The sequence below is a fragment of the Mustela lutreola genome, chromosome 1 (genome assembly GCF_030435805.1).
Source record: "Mustela lutreola isolate mMusLut2 chromosome 1, mMusLut2.pri, whole genome shotgun sequence".
Classification (NCBI taxonomy): Eukaryota; Metazoa; Chordata; class Mammalia; order Carnivora; family Mustelidae; genus Mustela; species Mustela lutreola.
In genome coordinates, this window is record NC_081290.1 from 89363356 (window position 1) to 89389593 (window position 26238).

General features: G+C 36.0%; 1 protein-coding gene across 2 annotated transcripts in view; it reads left to right on the forward strand.

Annotated features, from left to right (window-relative positions):
• Positions 1-920: 920 nt before the first annotated feature.
• TNIP3 (TNFAIP3 interacting protein 3) overlaps positions 921-26238 on the forward strand; it is a 101179-nt gene continuing 75861 nt past the window's right edge. For both annotated transcript variants that reach the window (XM_059169341.1, XM_059169334.1), the window contains exons 1-2: positions 921-998; positions 13588-13673. In XM_059169341.1, coding sequence (XP_059025324.1) covers positions 996-998; positions 13588-13673 — 89 coding nt within the window. In that variant the 5' untranslated portion in view covers positions 921-995. The remainder of the gene's footprint in view (positions 999-13587; positions 13674-26238) is intronic.

A 26238-nucleotide genomic window follows, 5' to 3' on the forward strand; every position in this document is an offset into this window, starting at 1 on the left:
ATCAGTCACCCAGGCAAACTCTGACCCACTCCGGCCTCTCCAGCATATCGCTAACTTGCTATTTGCTGTTTACTCAAGCTTGCCATGACTACCTGAAGAATGAATGCTTTGACATAAACAAATGGTACAAATAACCATTAGTGATTACTACTGGGTGCTTCATCAGCCATGATTTCATTCCTGGACTGGCACAAATTTCTTTATCATTTTGGAGATGTTTGCCACTGCTGATAATTACATAGACTATTTTCTCGTATGGTGAGAAAAATATACATAATTCCTATTCTTTTGTGCCAGTGAAACAAGATAGGGACTATAAATATAATTTCCCCTCTAAGTTAAGAAAAAAACAAAAAACAAAAAATAAAAAAAAACACTCAGCAACTTCTTTTTTTTTTTTTTCTTTTTAAGGTACTGGGCTTATTTCTTAATTTCTTTGAAGGATGAGTATTTAAATGTTAACCTGGGTGCTAGCTCTCTCAGGGAAAGAAATAGGAAGATGAAACAGAGGAACATTCCTAGAAATGAGTGTGTGACCTACGTGGTCCTTACAGTAAATTATACTAATTCTACATTTATGTTTATGTGTTGTGGTCCTATTAAGCTGAGATAACTTTTCCATTAAGTGGGCAGGTTGATTTCCTGTAGTACCCCCAATTGCTTGAAGAGGTGTATTGTTTTCTTGTGTTTCCATTACAATATGTAGACTAAGAGGGAATCCTCTGTGGTATTTTCACATAGGTTATGAATCTTTTATCTGGCAGTTGTATTTGTATCTGAGGGGTGAATATTAATAGCGTCCTGGCAGCAGAGTGACTTTCTTAAAAAAAGGGGTTTCCCTATGTATGGGTGGATTAACCTTTCAAAATATATGTTTCTACTTAAACCACTCAGTTACTGTTTGATTCAAAGAGTCATAACGACAACCTCGCCACATCTCTGTTAGACCTTGTAGTATGCTTACCTAGATCTGAGAGGGACTTTCAGTAGAGACCATGGTGAGTAACATAACGCGGTGTGCCTTTACTTTCATTTCGCTTGCTTACCAGGGTTTGCTGTATCTTCATTTCTTTTTTAAATGCTTAAAGTTTTCATATTAAAATGGCATGTGTGATTGATGATAAGTTTTGCAATGGCAGTTAAGATATGGTTTCGTGTATTCCAGGTGGAAAGTTAGGTGGAACTTCTGAAATGTAATAATGTCAGATGTTCTCCTTTAAAATCTTCATAGCTTTTACCAGTTAGCCTCTTTGTCCACATCACAGAACCAAGCTTTTGAAATGACACATTGAACTCTATGAATGTTATCCTATATCCTTTATTATTTCTAGCAATTCTGTAGCGAGTAACTAAATTTAAGTACTTATATGAATAATTTAACTATGCCTTGTCCTTTTTGTCTATTATAGGGGCTAACAATCTTGACTGAGGAATAATCAGTGTAGGGAGTCAGGCGGCATGTGTCACTGTAATCTTCATGGTACAATGTAATCATGTTGATGGATGGCATAATAAAGCTCTCAAAATGTGTACTTCTAAATATAAAGTCACTGGTCTGTTCTATTCAAATAGTCAAATGTTGCCAAGGAAATAGAAAAATAAACCTCCTTGGGCATACTTCAGGTGTAAGCAATCAAACTGACATCCAAGGGAAGTTCATTTTAAAAGTCAGGGGCAAACAAAGGTAGACTGAATGCCTATGATCATAGGGACCATGTTTCATTAACCAAGCAGCATTAAACTTCTGGCTTGACCACGAAATTTCTTGCTATGAAATGCTAAGGGACTTCATTCTTAGGAATCACAGGTCATGCCCTGTTGCAGAAACTCCAAAAGCTCTCTTTTAAACAGTTACAGCGTCCACAAGCCTATCCCTCATAGCATAGGGCTTGCACAGGACCTTAACAATACGTGTGAGAAGCAAGTATTTGTAGGATGGGTTGATGTGAACTCACTATTTTCAGATATGCTCCCCTCACTTTTTTGAGGCAATTTTTAAAAATCAGAATTGTAATATATTTTTAAAGACCAGGAAACATATCTTCTCATTTCCCATTTCCTCTTCATTCTCTGTCTCTCTTTCTCTCTCTGTCTCTCCGTCATCCTCTCCGCTTGCTTCTCCTCTCTCTCTCTCCACTGTCTTCATTTTAATTAGTATATTATCGGCTTCCAGTACCCCTTTTCCAATGAAATTCGTGGCCACTGTACCATTTTCCAATTTAAATGTGGTAGATGACACGTGAATGAGGAAGAAATCATAGTTTTTTGAACATGGGAAATTTAATATTAAGCTCAGTCCCTCCTGTTAACGGAATGTGAAGCACATAGGCACTGAAGGAATAATACAGGAACTACATAAGAGAGATAGGCATCCCTATGCCTAGTCAGTCAAGGTCCCTGGCCCTGGACCGTCAGACTCTACTGGGGTTAGGCCTCTTTATTAGGTCAGTGGGGGTCAGGGTCGGGAGGAAAGCAAAGATGCTTACTAAGTTCTCTGTCAGCCGAATATTCCTGCTGAGGATAAAACCTTAGACCTCGTTTTAATTAACTTTCAAAAAGTGCTCTTTTATGCTCTATTTTTTAACACTTTAAAAACTATCAGTTTTTAAACCTAGTGTCCTCATTCAGATTAGATCATGAGGATCCCTCAGAGGAAAACCTGTGAGTCACAGTTGTTCTCCCATGTATTTGGAGTTGGGAGTGTTTTGACTTTTCAAATATTGTTTTCATGAAGGATGAAAGACTTGGAGTAAAAGAAACGTACTTTATACACATATGTCCTCAAGTCTCAAGAAAGATGCAAAAATTAAAAATGACTTTCTACTGAAATTGCACAGAGCGCTAGTAAAAAACTCCTTTTATTTGAAAACACAGCCAAGATTCAATATCGTCACGGTTTTAAAATTAAAACAACATATGGATGAAAATTATTCTAGTGGCCACAAAGCACAGTTTCAACAAATGGATCCTTGGATTGATCTAAGAAAGTAGAAAACTTGGATGGCCGAGAAATAGTCACAGTGGGGCAGTTGGTACACAGTTAATAGATCATCATGGTAAGTAATCAAAGTTAATTATTCTATGCTTTTGTATAAATTCTGTGAGAAGAAACATATTAGGCAGCATAATTCATAAAATACTTTTGAAGGCAAAATATCCCTTTAACAGTTTTAAATTATATCTTAAATTACAAATATGGTGAAATGTTTCCTTTTGATGTGAATGAATATTGATAAACAGAACATGTTATGTTTTGATGACTCTAAAATAGATTGTATGCTTACAGGTTATATCACTTTAATAGATCTACTTTAATAGATCGCCATATTTGCTTTTTCTCCTTCAACTTTAGAGAATGTATCATTAATTTTCACAAATTCTTTCCTAGAAGAAGGCATTCAAAAGTTTTCTGGGAAGATAACTTACATTTTTTGAATTACAAAAGGCAAAACAGCTGGGGATACTGAATTAAGCCAAAAAGAAAGGTGTTCCACCTAAACAAAAGAAAAATGCGTGTGCTTCCCTTTTGAATTTTTCTTTTAGAGAGGAACATAAAATACTGGCACAGTATGAAAACTGTTACATTTGAATTATCATTGAAAAAATGAGCAGAAAGAACTTCAACTTTAAGATGTTTAATGTAGACAGATTTCATCCTACCTAAATATGTGTCAAAAAAATAAGATGACTTTCTCATTAGAGATTGTCTTGCTGCTCGTCTAAAAACAAGAAAGAGGGCACCTAGGTGGTTCAGTTGGTTGAGTGACTGCCTTCGGCTTGGGTCAGGATTGAGTCCCACATAGGGTTCTCTGCTTGACAGGGAGTCTTCTCCTCCCACTGACCTCTCTCCTCTCATGCTCTCTCTCTTTCATTCTCTCTCTCTCTCTCAAATAAATAAATAAATAAAATCTTTAAAAAAAATAAGAAAGAAATATCAAAAAACATAAACATTAACAGTAAGATAAGAATAAGGTGAAGACTATATAATTAGTGTGAGAGGATCTTAAATTCCACAGGTAAAAACCTAAGCACGCATTCTGTAGCTTAACTCCAGGGTTCAGGGATTAAGTCATCTCAACTTTGGATTACCAACAGAATTCCTTTACTAAAATCCCAGAGCTGAGCTCAACAATTATTAATTAATTCTTATTATAATTAAAGTCTTTCACTTATTTTTGCTAAGGTCATCTTGAGACAGTGTACTTATTTAAGTATGTTTGTTAATCTGGAGATAATCACCTGTTAAAATTCCAAGGTTATTTCTTTGTGGTCACTGATATTTAGACTTACTGCAATCATTTGATTTTTTAATATATTTTTAACTGAAGTAAAATTAACAGTGTTATATAGATTCAGATGTACAATATAATGATTCAACATTTCTATACATAACTCAGTGCTCATCGCTGTAAGTGTACTCTTAATCCCTTTTATTTTACAATTGCTTGCTTTTAATAATAACAATATTTTGAAATAGAATCTCTTATATGGCTTCTATTGTTTAAAAATTTGATGTCGGTTAGAATACATTCACTTAAAGCATATTTTTCTTACAGCAAACAACACATCCTTATTCTCACATTTTCATGATTATCAGCAGAACAATCAACATCCACAAATAATAACATACATACTAGCATTCATGTTCCATAAAAATCACTTTCTCTGTAGGCTTACAGCGAGTTTTAGACATTAAACAAGATTTAAATTCCGCCATTTTTATTTAGGGTATACTAAATAGTGCATCTGATCATTACTATAGAACCGAATAGACAACTCTAGGCAAATGTGCTTATAATTAGAAAGCACTAATTACATTTAATGTAATTAAATTAATTACACTAATCACATTAAATGTTAATTTAATGTAATTAACATCTAACAATTAGATTATCTATCTAATTGTTATCTATCTAACATCTATCTAACATCTATCAATCTATCTAACATCTAACAATTACATTAACATTATTAATTACATTAACAATGTTAATTTAATTAACATCTAACAATTAAATGTTAATTTAATGTAATTAACATCTAATTCATTGTGCCAATGAATTAAAAATGCTTTCAATTCCAATCTCTTATTTAATCCTCATGTTCTTCCCTTTGAAGATAGGAAGTATTATCCTACTTCACAGATGAGGGTATATTGGGGCTCAGAGCTTAAATAATTTGCCAGAAGTCCCAAAGCTTGTTTGACACTAAATCCAATCCTCTCTACGATATACATGTTAAGAAAGGTGAATTCAGGGATGCCCGGGGGGCTCAGTGGGTTAAGCCGCTGGCTTCGGCTCAGATCATGATCCCAGGGTCCTGGGATGGAGCCCTGCGTCGGGCTTCTTGCTCAGCAGGGAGCTGCTTCTCTCTCCGCCTCTGCCTGCCTCTCTGCCTGCTTGTGTGCTGTCTCTCTCTCTCTTCCTCTCTGACAAATAAATAAATAAATAAAATCTTTAAAAAAAAAAAAAAAAAGAAAGAAAGAAAGGTGAATTCATCATTTGGGAATTCAGTGAAGTTCTTCAGTAGAAATTCACATGCCTGGGTGGCTCAGTCGTTAAGTATCTGCCTGCAGCTCAGGTCATGATCCCAGGGTTCTGGGATTGAGCCCCACATCAGGCTCCCTGCTCAGCAGGAAGCCTGCTTCTTTCTTTCCCACTCCCCCTGCTTGTGTTCCCTCTCTAGCTGTGTCTCCTTCTATCAAATAAATAAATAAAATCTTAAAAAAAAAAAAATCCACATTCCAAGAATAGTTCCCAAAGCTAAGCTGGATAAAGACCCAGAGTAAACATATGCTTATCTTGCTGCAGAATGAGGGACTATTATATGGAAAACAAAATCCTCTCTATAGGGTAAGAATTGGCCTTTGGTTGTATTTTGGTAAATCTCTCAGATGCATACAGCATGAGTGATATTGCAATGTATATAACCCTAGGATGACCAATTCCATAGCGCCTGTGTAATGGAAGGGCTCTTAGCCATTATAATGTCCAATCTTGGCTCACTTCAGAAATGGTGATAAATACCTTATTCAGGAACAAGCATGTTTAGTGACAGCCCTAGTGACAGAATCTTGGTCTCCTGACTCCTGGTTCAGGAACTTCTCCAGTGTCAGTTTCCAGGTGTCAGTCTTCCATATAGAAGTAGTGCAGGTGGCCTGATAGGATTGAGTAATAGAGAATCTGTGATGGCAAAGAATTTCACTTTATTGCTATAAAACAAAAAGACTTCTTAGAAGGAAATAGATGATAAAAGTCCCCTGATTTGACACCTTTCTCAGAAACATGAAATGGAAAAAAAAAAAAAAAAAAAAAACGGCAGTTCTTTTGGGTATTTCTTTCTTTTGGTTTAGCCAAACTATGTGTAGCCAAAAATCTTTCTTATTCTTAATTTCCTTCAAGCCATTACTGTAAATGAGACTGGTATGTATTTCCTCTCCTCCAATTTCTTCCACACTGCACTCAAAGGGCCTTAAGTATCTGTTAGATATAGGAATCTTACTTGCTAGAAGATATAAATGAATGAAAACCTAGAACATATGCTTATTTTTATGACATTATCATAGGTTCTTAAAAACCTTGAGTATTGGGGTGCCTGGGTGGCTCAGTGGGTTAAAGTCTCTGCCTTCGGCTCAGGTCATGATCTCAGGGTCCTGGGATCGAGCCCCGCATCGGGCTTTCTGTTCAGCGGGAGCCTGCTTCCCCCTCTCTCTCTGCCTGCCTCTCTACCTACTTGTGACCTCTGTCTGTCAAATAAATAAAATCTTTTAAAAAAATCCAACCTTGATGCAAATGGCAAATGGTTTATAAAAAATAAAAAATAAAAAATAAAAAAAAAAAAAAAAAAAAAAAAAAAAAAAAATCCAACCTTGAGTATTTGCCTAGTTTTGAATAGAAATTATCTGAAGTATTTTAATTGAATCCTAGCTTTTTGCTTATAAATTTAGGTTGGTTTTATAATCACCTGAATGTTTTTATAAGTTTCTGTTTCTAGGCTAAGTGAATTCCTTCTTTTTTTTTTTCCTTTTTAAAATTTTTTGGGGATATGATGACTTTGATAGGGATCTGTGGGGCTAAAGTTTCTTGAACATAGAAACTGGTATAAACAATAATTTAGACAAAGCTGAGGTATAATTAGGAAACTATATTCAAGAAAAATTTTACAGTTCTTGGGGCGCCTGGTTAGCTCAGTTGGTTAAGCGTCTGACTCTTGTTTTCAGCTCAGGTCATGATTCAGGGTTGTGAGATCAAGGCCCAAACTGGGCTCTGTCCTCACTGAGTGTGGAGACCGCTTGGGATTTTTTCTTTCCCTCTGCCCCTCCTCCCTCCTCTCTCTCTCTCTTTCTAAAACAAATAAATCTTTTTTAAAAATGTTACAGTTCCATGTACTACTAACTGCTGGCATAATTCATATTCTTCAATTCATTAACTGAATGTTTGTGGAACATTTAGCACATATATTACAGGCAGTGTACTTGGTACTGGAGATTCCGTTGTGAACAGAACAGGCATAAAATCACAGAATTTACAGTCTAGTGGAGAAGAATGGTCTTTAGTAAGTAATCACTCACACATCAAAATAGGGAAATTACGACTATAATTGCTACATGAGGAAGGTTCATATAGTTCTAAGAGTATATATATTAAAGGAATTTGTATAATATGGGAAGTCAGGAAAGATTTACTTTAAAGAGAAGAACAATCTAAGAAAGAACAACTGCTTCAAAGTTTACAGCAGAAGGGAACATGGCACCTTAAGAAACTGACAAAATTTTCTTGTGGGTGATAGAGAAGAGGCTGAAAAATGCTTCTGGGTCAATGCGGGGGAAGGGAGCATTTTTGGTTATCATAATAATTGGGGGACCATGATGTTAAGCATCTTGCAATACCAGAAGTGTTTCCACACAATCAACAACCATCATCTCCTACATCCAGTATGTAACCCATCTAAGACATGCAGAGCTCCTTAGCTATTACCAGGACTTTGGTCATTATCATGAGAAACCATTAAGGTGCTTTTATTGCGGGGGTGGAGAAAGGGGAGATGACAAGGTCAGAAATATGTTTTCAAAAACAGACAAACAAACAAATAACCTATGCTTACACTGTAAAGAGCAGATAGAAGGGAACCAAGAGAAGGAGGCACAGCAGTTAGGAGGCTATTCCAGTGGCCAGGTAAGAAGGAACACATTACCAATGGCTTGCAAGCTTTGGAAAAAAACCTATATGCTTGAAGTTATTTCTAACTAGTCAATATAATAGAACATTAAGCATAAAGAAAACTTTCTTTGGCCCTTTAGCTCCCCAGTTCACTACTTGAAGGAGAGCCACACATGGAGGCAATAGCACCCATGCTGCACTTCTGCTCTAAGCGTTAATCCAGTAGTGATCATGTTCACCATCCCATGGTGACAGTAACTATTTGCCAGTGATAGTCATACAATTTCAGAATTCAAGGAATATTAGATATAATCCCATCGGGCCTTGGTCCTGCAGAAGAGGACTGAAACCTAGAGAAAATAATCGTTATCCTTAAGATTTCATATCTAGGTAATTTAGGAATTGGGACAAGAGGAAAAAAGTGTCTAATGTGATGTGCTTTTTTCCCCACATTTCTTTCTTACTAATATAACAAGGAACTCAAAACTGTTAGCATTATTATCTGCATATTGGCATCAAATAAGCTCATGCTTTGGAAGGTACAAAAGGTTATGAAAAATACACTCAGTAATTATGGAAAGTAAATAGGGAGGAATTTTTTTAGAGAGAATTGTGTTTTGTTTGTTTACTTTGTTGTTTTTGAAAAAATGGAATTTTAAAACCTTTAGGCAGGGCATTCATTAACTGGTTCTTCACAGGTCCTACCACCGAGCCCCACCAATGTATGTTAGTTTCCTGACCCTGCAGGGTTTTCCCACTCCTGACTGAAACTATTGCTCTTTTTCTATCCTCCACGTAACCAACTCAGTATGGATTAACCATGCTGACCATTCTCTTTGTAAAACACACAGACTGGCACTCAAGGCACGCTGAATGCTTACAGCTGAGGGCATTCACTTATTTCTGTTTCAAAGTGAGTGGGACGTTACACCAAGAGTCAGCCTTTATTGTTCCCCTGAGTATTTATGACAATCTTATTTTTCCTCCAATTACACACTTTAGATACAATTTATATAAGCTGATGACACATGAGTACAAAAAAGATAAAAGAATTACTGTTTCTAAACAAGCTCATTTGAGTACCTTGGAAATATCCAGTAACCGTGAGTTGCTAAATTTAAACTGGATGTGGGTGAGGCAAATATAAAAGATTGAACAAATATTATAAAGATCTAAAAGCATTATTTTCAGATAGCTTCGTAAATGTCTTAAAATTCTAGTTCCCTTGTAAAAAAAAAAAAAAAATCACAATTAGAATTCACAGAGGATTTGTTGGGGGCCAGAAAGCCCATGTGGATTACCCTCAGTAGACTCCTCCTTGGAAAAGAGAGATTGCCAATTGGTGCGCACCTGGGTATTTTAAAATAGGATAAATTAATATGATACTAATATATTATTCTTCATGATTCCCAGCCTTAAATAGTTTTTTGATCAACTCACTATATATAGGTCTCTTATGTGAATGATATGAAAGCTTTTTTATGTATTAGACACTAAAACATCACTTCTAAAAAAAAATCAATAAAATTACATTTATATGTAAGTATAAGTATGTATGCCTTTATGTGTAAGGCATGTGGTTTTATAACATATTTATTTTTATCATATATAGAGAGATATAAGAATAGTAATTTTCATGATGTTTTTAGTACTTACCTAGAACATTCCATCCTTAATGTATTGAATCTGGCTCACATTTGATTTTAGTACAGGTGGATACTGGAATGAAACAGACTTTCTAGGTGAGAATTACAGGTTCTAAATTATATGTCCCAGAGGAAAGAGCACTATATACAGATAAAAACTCCTTGTCAGCTTCAAGGTTTTTCTCTCTTAAGTGGAGCTCTCAGGCCTTTGATTCCCACATATGTTTTGATACATTCCAATGCTATAGCATAGGCTTGACCAACACAAAAACTTATACGATGGTGGAAGAATTCTTTGGTAATTTTTAACATGACATTTTCAAGGTCTATAAAACAGATTCTTGCAGAGTTGACTATGACCTCTAATACTCACATCCTAGTCCTTGAATCTAACTTTAGAAATCCAAGTGTATTAAAAGCTGTCACCACAAATGGCAAAAAGCTCATAAAACTTGGTTTACTTCCCAAAGTAAGTTTATCCTCTAAAGTTGTGTTATTTTGGAACTGTGGATTGTGTAAACTTCTGCTTAAACAATCAAACAGCTTACGATCTTCACTGATTTACTGAAATCCATCCAAGAATCCAGGACATCTTTTGGTTAAGTTAAACAGAAACCAACAGCTGCTTCTTGAGCAGGGGGGAAAAAAAATCCCTCCTTAAAAAGAGGAGTAAGGGAGGAGGAGAAGAAGAGGAAAAAGAAAGTAACCAAATGATGGAAACAGAAATGTGTTTGCTTTTACCTTAGAGGGTGCTGTCAGCCAGTCAGGTACTCTAACATCTATGGTTTTAATTGCAAATCTTTTGGTTAAGATTTGAATCCTAAATCTTAAAATTAAGAAGGGTGAAGTACACTATCTTCCCTTTATCTTTCTACTGTTTGGTATTCAAATACAATTTGCCATAATGAAAATCCACCATGTTCTGTGTTAACTTGGTTGTCCCATTCTGTTTCAAATACTTAAAATGGTTAGCAAGATAAAAGGTTTGAATTACATATTTTATAAGACATTAATGAACCATAATCCAAGGTAAATGCAATGTACTGCTGGAATTGGCAGTTCTTACTCAATGTCTGCTAGTTTGTTGTAGCGGCTTTGTTCCTACATATTTTCATGTCTCCACACCAGCCAATAAAAATTTTGGAAATCCATTCCCTCCCTTTTAGACTGATTTTGTGCTTTTGCTCAGTGAAGAACTATTGAAGAGAGAACTTGAGGAGAATTCCTTATGTTACAGTTTCATGTCACCCTGAACTGTAATTAGTAAGATAAAGTTCAGAGGCACACGAATATTTGCTCAGTCTTAAGACACTTCTGAATTTGTTCATTTTCTCTGTGATTAAAACAAATGAGGCACTGGTATTAAGAAGCGCCCTGGGTCCTTAGGGTTGGCTTGTTTTATTTGTTTTCACCTGAAAGAAAAGTCTTTCAACTGCCAAGTGTCCTTTACTAATTGTCTTTTTTGTCGCCATTCCATTGGAAAAATATCTCTATCAATAAAAAAGGATAAATATTAGAAGTTATAATATTGGCTTTTGGCTATTGGCTTTTCTGATTATCACTACTCGGTATTTTGACTTCTATACAGAATAATAACAAGTATAAAATCTCAGCATATGAAAAGGCTATTTAGAAAGGAAATACAATGTTCAGTAAAATAATACCTTATGATACCAGTCTTGTGTGTTTTCACTGCCTCAGAGGTTTTATCTGTGCATCTTAAACTGTAAAATTCTAAGTCTGGAAATTTCCCTCTCCACATGCTGTTTTGGGGTTGTTTACTTAGTTCAATTGATACAAAGTCCTTACCTAAGAAATATACTTTTATGAGTTTTGGGAAGCACTTGGCTCAGTCAGTTAAGTGTTCAGCTCTTGATTTCAGCTCAGGTCATGATCTCGGGGGGTCCTGGGATCAAGCCCTGACTCAGGCTCTGTGATGAGCGTGGAGCCTGCTTAAGATTCTCTCCTTCCTTCTCTCTCTACCTATCCCCATGCTCAAGCACACGTACTCTGTCTCTCTGAAAAAAAAAAAAAAAGAAAAAGAAAAAGAATGATGTATACTTTTATGAGTTTCATTCATAATGTAAAATTTTTGTATGTTACTTTTTAAATATTTTAGTATTAAAATATCTTCCCTTATTTCAAACTTGAAATTTTGTCTGTATCATGTTTGAATATTTAAAAAAAAAAAACAAAAACAGTAGAAAACCACGGATTACGAGTTCAATTGGCTTGACATCTAATCCTAGACCAGCCATTTTTTAGCCAAATCACTTGTCCTCTTCTAGCTTCTGGTTTTTTCTCTTGTAAGATGATGGTGCCAAAACACTCAGAGTATTCTCCAAGGTCTCAATCCCATGATTCTCTGACATTCCAGGACTCCATGTATCATTTCAGATCTTTTGTGATATTATCACTATTTTAAAAGTAGCTTTAAGGATAATGAAGGCATTGAAGACATTTTTAAAAACTTTTCTACAAATTTATGTGAATGAATTAAATACATTTTTAAAAAGTCTTTCAGAAATTACAGCATAAGCACTTACTGCAAGTTAGTTTGTCAGGTAGCACCTCATTTGCCTGCCTTTTCAATGCATTTGCAGAACTGTGTAATAATTCCAGAGTGCCATATAAAGAAACTGGGCACTTTTGCAATACTCCATAATTAAAAGATAGCTGTACTAGTTGGTGGTCCAATTCCTACAACAGTCCTGAAAGACATTTGCTTTCATCTACTAACTGGCTACCATGGTGGTAACAGATGACTTTTAAACAGCTGTCACAAGCTGAAAACAAAACAAAAAAAAAAAAAACCCACTCTCCCACACTATGTACAGACAGCTTGCCAATAGCTGAAACAAATCTTAAGATCATTTTAACAAACAACCTCTCCTCCCTTTTTTTTTTCTTTTGGTTATTGTTACAATTAAATAGAAACTCATAAAACTCAGACAAGCTGGTTTCATGTTTCTTGCAGACCTGAACTGCCTACATTTTCTAATGGGATCACAGCAATTAGTGGTTTCCAGATGCATTTAAAATGTGTTAAGTGCCTGCAGGAATTGGCTTTTAACACACACACGTCTTCAAATGCTTCAATCTCAAGAATCTACTATAAGCCCCACGAGGTACTATGAAGTCTATATAATGTTTGAACAAAGTTGGGTGCTTACACTGCAATTAATAGGAAAAAAATGGGAAATTTCAAAAATTCTGTGTCTTATATACAGTTTTCTTTTTATTTCCTTCTTCTCTTTTAATGGTTACATCACCAGTTCCCTTATTATCCGAAAATCATAGAAATAATTATCAACTTTCATTAGAGAAAAATCTAGAGTGAATGGTGTTCTGAGAAGAAAGTTCTTGGTGTCCTTGGGTCATTAGGACTTCTGGAAAACTCATTCCTGGACTGTGGCTAATTGAACTACAAACATGTCAGTCTGACAATTTTAACAGTTTATGACTCGTCCGTTGAAATGTCCAGCTTTCTTTTACTTGTTCCTGGACAATTTCTCCCTGTCATGAGACTCTTCTACAACCGAAAGACTGAGTCTTTATGTTTATACCTAGTGTTTTACCTTTGGTTGAAACTAGGCAGAAGACGACTTTGTGGTCTGTTTTCTCATAACTGGCAGTGCTGAAAATAAGACATGAGAATAAAAACATGGCTTTTGATGAAAAATGTATTTAACAGGTGGTTTTCTTCTCTAGTCACTGACATGGTTACCTTCCCTGGAGACCCATCCAAGCCTCACGTCCTTCATATTTTTTTTTTCTTTTAGATTCCATGTGGACGACACATAAACAAAAATGAGAAACACGAAGAGAAACTGGTAATGTTCACCAATCAGCTGGAGGATTCTGAAAGGTAATATGACATTTGATTTAGAGGAAATATGCCTATAATAATAATGTTCTAATTGAGCACTTCTGCCGTCAGACACAGTTGATGAGTCCACCAAAAGTGGATGAGAACCTAACCGGATCAAACCACATAGGGTAGATAAGAAAAAGAGGGGGGATAACAATGTGGATTACTTGAATATATTTTCTTTCATTGCTCTCTCGGGGGCAAGAATCTATAGTAGGTCATGGAGGTTTTTGTTTATTTTTTTAAGTATTTGGTAAATTTACCTTGGCAAATTTGGACCTTAAGATAATTTCTCTTGAATAGTAGAAATTAGCTCCTAGAAAACAACTCTAGTTCATTAATAACATGAAGTGATCGTGATATCTTCTCTCCTGAGTTATTAAATCCTTAGCTGAGGGATAGGGTGAGAAATTTACTACATCAAAAATTCCCATCCTCGGGCACTTTCCATATTCTCTCAACCCTTTATAGATTTTCTCAAGCTTTCTATTCATTGACCCACATAGATTTTTCTTTGACTTTTTATATGGCACCTTTTAGGGGCAAGATATTTTGCTTGCTATTGCAGAAGATGAGTCAGATACTGACCCTATCATCTAGCTTACTTGCTGTCCAGAAGTGAAAAACCAGACACATACCTCAGTATATTATACCTTCAGCATTTGCCTCATAAGTAAGGCCTATATACACTTCTCTGAGAAATCAGAGGAAGGTGAGAATCCTAGTTGTGGCCATAAAAAGATGCCAGAAGAAGGAGTTGTCTGGCCTGACTTCTAGCAATAGAAGATGGGAAAAAAGATGAAAAAGTGAAGGAAGAAGTGTTTCAGGCTCAAGGCAGAATGTGTACAAAAATGTCCTCACAGGAAAATGAGGACTTGTGTAGGGACCAGTAAGCAGTTCATTCTGGCTTCCACATCTGGCATGTAATACAAAACACATCTTGAGTGAGAGACTAAATAGCCGGCAACTTATTCTGTAGAGCAGTGTTTCTCTGTCTATAAAGACAAAACTTCTTTCAAGTTAAAGTTAAAGAAATAATAAAACTCAGGTTCATAAGCCGGTGTTTCTCAAATTAGTGTTCTCATAACCTGTAGGTCTGGAGACACATGTTCAGGTTTCTTGGTCTGTGAAAAGCTACTAAAGAAGAGAGGTCCATATGTACTTCCAGTATGGGAATCATGACCCCATATGAGGGGAGGGAATTTTGAACAGGGCATTGACAATAGGGTAATCTGGCAACAGTGCTTACAATTGGCATGGAGGATGATTAGAAGCTTGAATAAATATGGAAATGTCAATTCCTCCCATTCCTCTCAACCAGTTTCTATAACAAGCATGTTAGTCTTCAACTGTATAAGTTTAGCATCTTAATTTGTACTACTCTTTGTTATTCTATAACTGTGCTGTGTGTATCAGTCTTCTCTCCCTGATACGATTTAATCTATCTCAAGAGAAAGAACTCAACATACAGCCCAACAGTATAACCCACCGTAGGTCCACAATAAGCACTGATCTATTTCATATAGAATTTTATCAAACGTAAGTAAAATACAAAATGTACATCACAGAAGTACTCTGGGGATTAACCAATTATAGTGACAACTCTAAGATACTATAGATATTACAGAAGCATAGAATACAACCTACAATGTTGAGTGATTTCTAGGAAAGCTGATACCTTACTCTCCTTTGATAGAAGAGGTCCATGTTTGCCATATTTTACCAATTTAAAAGAGAAAGAAGAAAAGTAAGGAAAAGAAAGAAAGAAGGAGGGGAAAGAGACGGAAAGAAGGCAGTCAAATCCATCGTTCCTGTGTTTTGAAGATATGTATATCCTTAGCATTTTCTGTATATCCACTCTGAAGAGGTAGGGATTAACCTCCTCCCCTCCCCCCACACCATTGTCTTCATGTGGAGAATTATAAGGACTCCATGGGTTCCTGGGTCTTACTTTGTTGCCTCCTCCTGCAATGCACAGGCATGTTGAGATTCTCTCCATTTACTAATGATGAAAATTACGCAGAATTTAGTAGTAACGTATTTCTTTCTCAGTAGTAAAAAAAATAATGTGTATTTCTGAGAGAAAGGCGGGGTAGGTTTTTAACAGTAATTTGAAATGTTCAAGAGATAGTTTTCAGGTTAACCTTTCAAGGTGTATATGACTCAGGGTCCAGAAGAAGTGTGAATGGATGAGGCAGATACTGCAGGCTGCATCTCTGTCTCAGGGGAGGTGAGAAGAAGGAAAAAGGGAGATGAGAAGCAACAGGGCAGCAACGGCAGTGTGAATGCTGAGTCATCGTTCCCTTCTGCTTTCCTAACCGGACTCCCTTCTAATTGAACCGTTTTAGGCTCTCCAGGGGTAAAATTTGCCATCTCTTCAAGTAGTACATGGCTATACTATGGATGTCATACCAAACTTCTTTGCAAAGTAGAAGTAAATAGTAGAGGTTTTTATGGATCCCAGGGAAGGATTATCAAAGTAAATACAGTATTTTATAGTTTTTTATCTCCCTTTAATAGGATCTCAAAGCATCTTTGTTTTGGAGTACTCTCATAATGCTAGCTCCTCATCTTAATTTTTCTAAGGTAAATGTTTGTCTGTCTTAAAGTTTATTTTAAGAAATGTGAGTATTTTTAAAATGAATTATGTGTTCAGAAAGTTATAACTTAGCAAGGAAAACTACTATGATTCATTATAGCCTCATGTAGAGGTAATCTCAGAAGGATAAAATGAATGTTAAATTCTCATGAATTGCCTCTTTTACCTGGCATTAAACTTATTCATGATGGCACTCTTTCAGCCTATTATTAAACATGATTGAATACAATCTCAGTCATTCATTGCCTTCCCAGCACGATGTACAGGTTTTAAATGCACTTAAGGAGCTTCTGTGAAGTTCAGAGAACTCAAATGCCATTATGCAAAACATTGGTGTACTTTAAGAAAATAAAGCAAAGAGACTCAATTATTACTAAATTTGTGGTTTGGGGGGAAATGTAACTAGCCAGTCTGTTAGCTTTTCGATTAAAAAAAAACAAATAACCCGGGGCACCTGGGTGGCTCAGTTGGTTAAGTGACTGCCTTCGGTTCAGGTCATGATCCTGGAGTCCCAGGATCGAGTCCCGCATCGGGCTTGCTGCTCAGCAGAAGTCTGCTTCTCCCACTGACTTCCTCTTCTCTCATGCTCTCTCTCTTTCATTGTCTCTCTCTGCCTCTCAAATAAATAAATATTTAAAAAAAAAAAAACAAATAACCCCCCAAAAATAATAAAAATAAAAATAAAGCAATAGTTGCTGGGGTTTTGGGTTTTTTTTTTGTTTTGTTCTGTTTTGTTTTTTAACCATATGAATAGTATACTCCCCTCCACATGCAGTATTTGGCAGCCAAACAGCTGCTGGCTATTAAATGTCCCTTAAAACTCCATTTTTTGCTCATAAAGGGAAGAGAAGTACAGGGACATTTATGGGCTGACAGGCAGATGTTTTTGTTAGAGCAAGACTATGTATTTGGTAAGAGAAAGCTAAAGTGATCTCTTTCATGATATCATCAGCATTTTTACAATTCTTTTGGCTTCTTTGTTTTTAACTTCCTTCTTACCTGACCCTGAATTAAACTATTTTGGAAAGGCAGAACAAAAGACCGCTTGTACAGTTGCCGTCCACATTGAAGAGAGGTTAGTGGTACCATCTACTTTCTCAGAGACACATAAACTATTTTCTGTCCCCTCAGATTGTTTCATCAGGTAGAAGAGAAATGATTTTGAAGTGTTGAGTATTTTTAATGACTCACAGAACATCACAGGTCATCATGATTTTTTTTCTCATAAATTTTGCTAATTCTTAGTCATGCTTTAAGTAGTTTCAATATTAAAGTTCATGAAACAAATTTGTCAGTTTTTCATATATTATAGATATTCAAACTAGTAAACATCAAAGTCATATTGGATTTCTGGACAGTATCTCAATTATGTGTTTATATGTAACATTAAATAAAACTAATTTTTTATTAGATGTATAAATTCACAGAGATTTAAGACAAGGGGCTTTTGGAAAACTTGTGTTTTCAGCCAGACTCTATAAAGCATATTTAGGAAAAGCTTCTTCCATATAAACAACCCCCACGGGATGAAAACAGACTTTTCATTTTCCGAGGCCTCGCTTACACAGAATGCCTAAACAGATATCCATAGTATGTCTTCTGTTCTGTTTTTGACACTTTATGCCTGCATAAACTCTTTGATTCAATGCAACAAGCACTTGAGAAATTCCTACTATGTGCTAAGAAGTGCTGGGGAGATGCTGGTGGAAAGAACACCAAATTAGAATTCCCCAAAGAATCTACTGAGTGAAATAAGTCAAGCAGAGAGAGTCAATTATCATATGGCTTCACTTACTTGTGGAGCATAAGAAATAACACAGAGGGCATTGGGAGATGAACAGGAGAAGGGAGTTGGGGGAAATCGGAGGGTGAGACAAACCACGAGAGACTGTGGACTCTCAGAAACAAATTGAGGGTTTTGGAGTGAAGGAGGTGGGGGGTTGGGTGAGCCTGGTGGTGGGTATTAAGGAGGGCACAATTGCATGGAGCACTGGGTGTGGTGCATAAACAATGAATTTTGGAACACTGAGAAAAAAATTAAATTAGATTTTAAAAAAAAAGAATCTTCTTATCAGTTATCTGAGAAGGACGGCTTCTGCCTCTCAGCATGAAATTTGTGTATTCAGAGGCTGTCTCTGCCAGCTTTTACCTCAACAGAAATGTCTCTGATATTAACTGTGGAGGGACAGAGCTTGCTGAGCAGGTCACAAATAACATGCAGTTAGCTGAATGAGCTGAATATTAGTCTTCTTTTTCTGTGTGTGCCAACTCTTCTAGTTGCCTTTTTTGCTAAAGGCTTCAGAATTTAAGCTCAAGGCATCTCCTCCAATGTGCTAATTAAATCCACAGATCCTTCTGAGGTGGTACAGTCAGTTTCCATGGATCAAACTTGACACAGTTTGAGCTGAATAACATGATGGAAGATACTGCATTAGCAAAACTCTGGTTTTCAGGGCAATTTGGAAGTAACAAATTCACGACTCTCTTTGTGCTGTTTGGACAGGAAGTCACGTAAATATACTATGTGATGAAATAATGAAAAAAATAAAGGAACTCAAATTTGGAAAATTTACTTTATGTTGGTTCTCTCTTATTCTTTAATATAAATTGAAAACTTAAATGCCCTCAGCAAATCAGGTTTTTTCAACCTCTGGTAGGTTTCTACTTCGAAAACTCTCTATGTCTGTTCAAACATAGGTTTACTTTAGAGAGTAGACAAGTTATGAGCAGAATTTGATATAAGTTTTTATTACCCACTTTTAGTCATTTATATCATTTACTAATTTTTATTTTGATACAGTACTCTGGCTGTCGCTTTATATTCGGAATATACTGCTTTGTTAGGATTGCAATTACTTACTTCACACATCACCTCATTTTCCAAGGCAACTAGACTAGAGATTTCACATCCAGAAAATATTTCTAAGATAGGGACATCTGCTTTCCAAAACAATTACTTCCATTGCTTTAACCATGTAAGTTCCATTATTCTCTTTATATTACCAGATCAGTGTTTTCCGTTGTTGTAGAAAATACCAGCACATTAAAAAACAAAATAAAACATATTTTTTAAAGGTTTATTTATTTATTCGAGATGGGGAGGGGCAGAGGGAGAGAGCGAGAAAGAATCCTCAAACAGACCCCCTACTGAGTGTGGAGCCCTACTCAGGGCTGGATCCCAGGTCCCTGAGATCTGAGCCAAAAAATCAAGAGCCGGCTGCTTAACCCACTGAGCAACCCAGGTGCCCCAAAATAAAACTTATTTTAAGATTGAAACCATTTGGCTTGCTTTGCCTTTAAAAAAAATGTTTCATTTTACTTTTTACCATATCACCCTTTATATTAGAACACAAGCAAGAAAGGAAACATAAATATTAGCAGCAAAACTTAAGTTTCACAGCCTATCCTGTCATTATTAATACTTGAAATACTGGAATACGACACTGTTGGGGTGCTATTATTCATAATCAGACTTAAATCTGTTTACTAGTTTACACAGCTTGGAAAGTCTTTTCACATCTATATCTAAATTTGGAGTAGGTTAAAAGGGTACATGGAAAAGTAAGCTTTGGTGTGTGATTCTTGGTTTCTTCCAGTGGTTTCCATATCTTATCTGCTGAATGGTTAGTTGCTTTGTATAAGAAAAGAGCTGATCACAATGTATAGCACATGGTATGTGCCCTGAAAACATTTGCAAAATGAGGGGATACAGTGGAGATTAATTTAGCCTGCAAGGTTGCTCTACCCTTAGGCTAAGAAGAACCATTTTCTGGTCATTGCAAATTAACCTGCCACCATGCCATCTTCTTATCCTCCTTGTCTTTCTCTTTCTTTTTGAAGTTAGTTTTTGTTTTCTAATTACAACATTAAAACATTAGCTCTAAGTCAGTTCTTTCTGTGTATGGCAACTTTCAGAGTTCCTGTATTTATGCAAAACGTCTTCATGTTTAAAATACAGATGGAAAAAGAAAAAAAGAAAAGAAAAATTAGGTTTAAACCCACTATCCCAAATAGCTACTGATAGAATTTTACAGATGTCTCTCTGTCTCTCCATTTTTTTTTCTTTAAAAATAGGACCAAAGGGGTGCCTAAACTCAGTGGGTTAAGCCTCTGCCTTCGGCTCAGGTCATGATCTTAGGATCCTGGGATTGAGCCCCAGATTGGGCTCTCTGCTCAGCAGGGAGCCTGCTTCTCCCTCTCTCTTTCCCTGCTGCTCTGCCTACTTGTGGTCTCTCTCTCTGTCAAACAAATAAATAAAATTTAAAAAAAAAAAAAAGGACTATAGCCAAAGGTTGTTTTGAAACTCTTTTTAGTAGGTGTATTATAAATATTTTCCCAAGTAAATATTTATCTCAATATATCTAGTTATATAATGTTTCAATATTTATTTATTTATTTATTCTCTGTTTGAGACATTAGATTGAACTCAATCTTTTACTATCAGGAAAAAAAATGCTACAACAAGTACACTTGTATTTGAAATTTTTGTGTACATTCACTTTTGTTTTTTTGAGTAAATTCCTTTTTTTTTCTTTCTTTTTTTTTTTTTTTTTTGGAGAGAAAGAGCAGAGGGAGGGACAGAGGGAGAGAGAATCTCAAGCAGACCTCCTGCTGAGCCCTAACCTGGGGCTTGATCTCAAGGTCCTTGGGATCATAATCTGAGCCAAATAAATCGAGAGTCTGAGGCTTAATTGACTGAGCCACCCAGGCACTCCTTTGGGTAATTAACCTAAAAATCCTAAAAGTGGATTATTGACTGAAAATTTAGAAAACTTAAGGCTTTTGATATGTATTGCACAATTCTCTCAAGAAAAATAACACACACCAGTTTACCTTCTCTGCAGGAACAAAGAGAGTGATTTCTTCTACAGTATTGTTATTGCTCCAAATATTATTCACTGTTGAACCAAATACCTTACTCTGGTCAAAATTTCTTCCCTAAGAATATTATCCTTTTCTTCAGTTAGAAGTTTCTCTCCTACTTGACTTGGTTGGCTTTCTAGATGTCCTCACTAAATCAAATAACCTACCTATGATATTTTCTCTACAGTAAATCCCAGCAGACCCTGTTTTTTCTAACACCCTCACTTCTTGAATGCCATTCAGCTCTCCAACCTGGAATTTTCCTTACCACCTCAGAATTTCCAATCTTTGCTTCTTTTTTGGCCATTCCGTTTTTCTAGTGAGGATTTTCCCAAATGTGTAGTCTTGGGACACATGACTGGTTAATAGGTATTTAGAGCAAAAGTGAGGGAAATGATCTCAGGCTACTACAGTTGACCCGGTAGATTTTCGTGCAGCCTCTCACCCTCACCCCTCCGTGTCCTCCTCTGTGCCTTCTTCCCTGAATCCAGAGGCTTTGGTTTTATCTTCCCAAAAGAATCAGCCTCTGGCCACACAAGGGATGTTAAAGACAGTTGCCAGGCTGCAAACGTCCATGTGGGAAGAGACCTCAGGGATTCAAATGTTCCAAAATCAGACACCAAATCAATCCCCTTGTTTTCAACTTTTTCCTCACTCCTTTCAAAAGCTTAGCCTCTCAAGGACTCTTTGTTGCAAATTGTCCTTACTTCCTGGTGGCTTTCTCTCTAAAGAGATGGGTTTTAACTTCCTGTGTCCCAGTAATGCAATTTCAACTTCTGCTTTTCTTCTTCAAGAAACTGATTGAGAAAAATCTCATCTACTGGTGTCTCCTCTCCCAATTCTCCTTGTCATTGTGGGTTAATATAGTTTAAAGAATTCATTTGTTGGGATATTAACAGAGCTCCAAGAAAAGAGTTTAATTGTTATGTATAATCTACCTTTTTTTTTTTTTAAGATTTTATTTATTTGAGAGAAAGAGAGAGAGCATGAGCAGGGGGAGGGGCAGAGAGAGAAACAGACATCCACTGAGCATGGAGTCCGACGCAGGGCAACATCACAGGACCCTGAGATCATGATCTGAGCTGAAATCAAGAATCTGCTGCTTGACCAACTGAGCCACCTAGGCACCTCTGTACTATCTACCTTATTGATATAATGCTTATCTGATTGTTAGGGAAATAGAGTATGTTCAAGATCAATTTTAAGAATTAGTTTATAGGGGAACCTGGATGGCTGAGTCAGTTAAGCATCGTTTCAGCTCAGGTCATGACCTCAAGGTTATTATGTCAGGGTCTGGAGTTCGAGCCCTGCACTGGGCCCTGGGCTCAGTGTGGAGTGGACTTCAGAGTCCTTCCTCCTCCCTTCTGTTCCACATCTGCATTTCCCCCTGCTCATGCTCTCTCTATAAATATATGCATATATTTATTTATTTATTTATTTATTTATAAGTGAGCCCAGTGTTTAGGTACCCTCTGAGGTTTAATGTTTTCTGACATTTTCAAATTAATGGCCAGAGATAGGTGAACTATCAAGTGTACTCACTTCCAACTAATTTCATAGAGTGTTAACTTGTCTCATTTAATGCTTCGAGTCTGAATTTTGCCTCACTGATCTCAAACCCAGCATTCTCCTTGCCTTCATTCGTCTGCTATGTCTTAGCCCAGTCCTTTCCTTCTGGCCTCTCAGAATCACTTGTTTTTGGAGTGTCTGTTCTTCAGCAAAGATTTGTTTTGCTTTGTAAGCCACATTGAAAATCCCATTTATTAAATAGCCAAGTTAATCCCATTTACATTTGTTGATATTACCAGTATGTTTGCTCTCAATTCTGTCTTATTACTTGATGTCAGTATTAATATTAGATTTACTTTGTTTCCCCCTCTTCTTAATCTGTCGATTTTGCTAATTTTTATTACTTACTTTTACATTTAGGAAAGCTTGTATTTTGATTTTAGTAGTTGATTAACTAGCTAATAACTCTTTAAATTCCCTTTATCTTTTTTTCCCCTTAATTAGGCTTCTATGATTTGTTAGACTTAAATGATATTATTTGACTTCTATCTATAATCTATGCAGCAATCAATGAACTTATTGTAATTTCTACTTTTTCTCTTCTCCAGTTTTTTTCAGCTACTTTTACTTTGTCAGAACACACACAATTTACATAAGACTTTTTCATATTTGTTCTTACCTTTGTTTGAATCCTGGATGCATTCTTAGATCTATTATTTTAATACTCATCAACAGTCCATTTGCCAAGATTTCCTTTAGTTTTGATACATATAAAACAGTTTCGCGGGATACAAAATTCTTTATTCATACTTCCCTAAATAAAAAAAGTCATTTTTTGTCATGTTTTTGTTATGTTTCAGTCAAGAAACTTTCATAAGTTTCTTGGTTTTTTGTTCCCCTAATCATATTTTTTCCAATTCTTTAAAAGTAAACAGTTTTGCTCGACTCTGTCTTATAATTTCCAAGGTATAAATTATAACAATAATATTAAGATTTTATTTTTTTTCTTTGGCTATAGTTTTAATAGTAGTTCTACTCCATTGTATTTTTCTTACTAAAAAGAAAGATTTTTTCTTATTGAGGAAAATCCAATGTATATATGATCTGTTTTGTTGTTCTATACCTAGTACTTCTTTCTGATCCTTTCATTTTAGTTGTGTTCCCTTACTCTAAATCTCTTATTAGACTTGCACATATCTATTCTCCCTAGGATACTTTGTAATTTGGGCTTCATGGGTGAAATTATTTTTCTTTTTCTTCAATTTCTTTCTTGAATTTGATCATCTCTCATTTTTTTTTTTAAGATTTTTTATTTATTTGACAGAGATCACATGTAAGCAGAGAGGCAGGCAGAGAGAGAGATAGAGAGAGAGAGAGGGGAGGAAGCAGGCTCCCTGCCGAGCAGAGATCCCGATGTGGGGCTCGATCCCAGGACCCTGAGATCATGACCCGAGCCAAAGGCAGAGGCTTTAACCCACTGAGCCACCTAAGAGCCCCAATCATATCTCATTTTAAATTGTGCTTTTTGTTCACTTCTGTCCTGAGTTTTCTGAATTTATGATTTAAGGTTGTCTTTTACATTTATGAATACTCATTTAGAGATGTTTACATTGTTGAGGCATGTGTTTTATTGCAGTTTTCCTCTGTTCCTGTTTGTTTTTTATTAAAGAATATTTCCATCAGCTAAACTCCTTTAATTCTCATTTTCTATTTTTTTCTTTCAGTTTTTAATGGGCACTGCCCATCATCCTATAATCATTTTCCTGAACTGAGGATAGGAGTTGTTTCTTTGTAGATATGATGAGTGTGTATTACTAGGTTCTTTAGTTCAAGAGAACCCTCTTCTGCTGATGAAGATAAATGATTTTCCTTTGGTAGTTGGTGTATTCCTGGTTGATGTATATTCTGATTTTATTTCCATGGGGTTCAATTCCACAGCTTGTTTACTTATATCCTTTCACCACCAAATTCCACAGGGCTTTTCTCATCCTCCCCTCCTCAGTCATGCCTTCCCAAGGTTGCCACTGTTAAAGAGACCTTGGCTTTCCAGACTCCAGAATGGTGAGAAATACGTTTCTCCTGTTTAAGTAACCCAATCTGCAGTATTTTGTTATGGAAGCCCGAGCAACCTGATACTTATTTATGCTGCAGGTGCTTGTTATGGATTTTATTTCCCATTTTGCTGATCTGTAAGGATTTGGGAGTATGTGTGGAGCAATTTGGATTAGCAGCTGCTAATATATAATAGGTATTTAGAAGTCCAGGTAATTTGCATTCCTTAGAGAACCATAATAACTTTTAGTAGCAATCCTATGATTACCAAACCTAGCTCAATTCAAGACTATTAGAAATTAGAACATTTCTAAGGAATTATTTCATCTCTATATAGTGGTAATCTTTGTTTAATTATTATATGGTGTAATTTATTAGGAGATGGTGAAACCCCTTATCATCAATGGCCCAGGGTCACTCACACCTATCTCTTTGTGCAAACTTGAGAGCAGAAGTTCTTATATACTGACAAGTAAAGGGCATCCACTATTTCAATCTCACCATTTAAAAACTGTATTGTGGTTAAGAATGTGGTTTCTTGAGTCAGACTGCCTGAGTTCGAATCTCACATTTTAAGTAAATTATTTAATCTCTCTAAAATTTTCATTTTCTCATCTTCCCAATGGGGATAATCATAGTTCTGAGGATTAAATAAGATAATACATATAGAGCTTCTGACACATAGTAAGCATTCAATTGCCATGCAGATCTATTTAAAACAACCAATTGGCAACCAAATTAGGCTATGGTATATTTCTAACTTTGCTTAGAAATATTTTCAAATTTCAGTAGTTATCTTAGAAGCAGTCATGTAAGATTAGGTATAGTTATATGTAATGTGAAAATTTGTTACTGGCTTATCTCTTACAATAACAAATGTATTATAAGAAACATCTAAGGCAGTTCTTGGCCCGTAATAAACTTTAATACATATTTGTTGAGGGAGTAAATAAAAACCACCTAACAAAATGATTAACTGCTATTTATCTCACCCCACTTGGGATCAAAGAATAGAGGATCCTGATTCTTCTGCAGTTATTTTATGGCGACTCAGAGATAGAAATAAGTATGGGTGAGATTTGTCATAACTTTATTGATCTGAATTTATAAGACTAATCTGGAGACTTATCTCCTCTGGGCTCACTAATCTTTCTATCATTATATAGAATTTGGGGTTATTATAAGCATTATTTATACCCATTGTGACATCTTTCTTTCCAATAGCAAATGAGTGGTTTTTGCACACCAGATTTTCCAAAGCCAACTGGGTATTTGGCAATTCAATTCAATTCTGACACCAGCTCCCTTGAGTTAGCACAGATGCCACAAGTTAGTGGTTTAGTACTGCAAAACTGAGCCTACTTTGAACTCCAGTCACAAGCTCCAGGGGCCACCTCTGCTTCTGACTGACCAGCTATAAATTTGGGGGTTCTATAATTCCCTCCTCAGGTTCAATAATTCATTATAATGGCTCACAGGACTCAAGCAAATATTTTCAATACATTTACTGGGTTATTATAAAGCATAAAACTCAGGAAC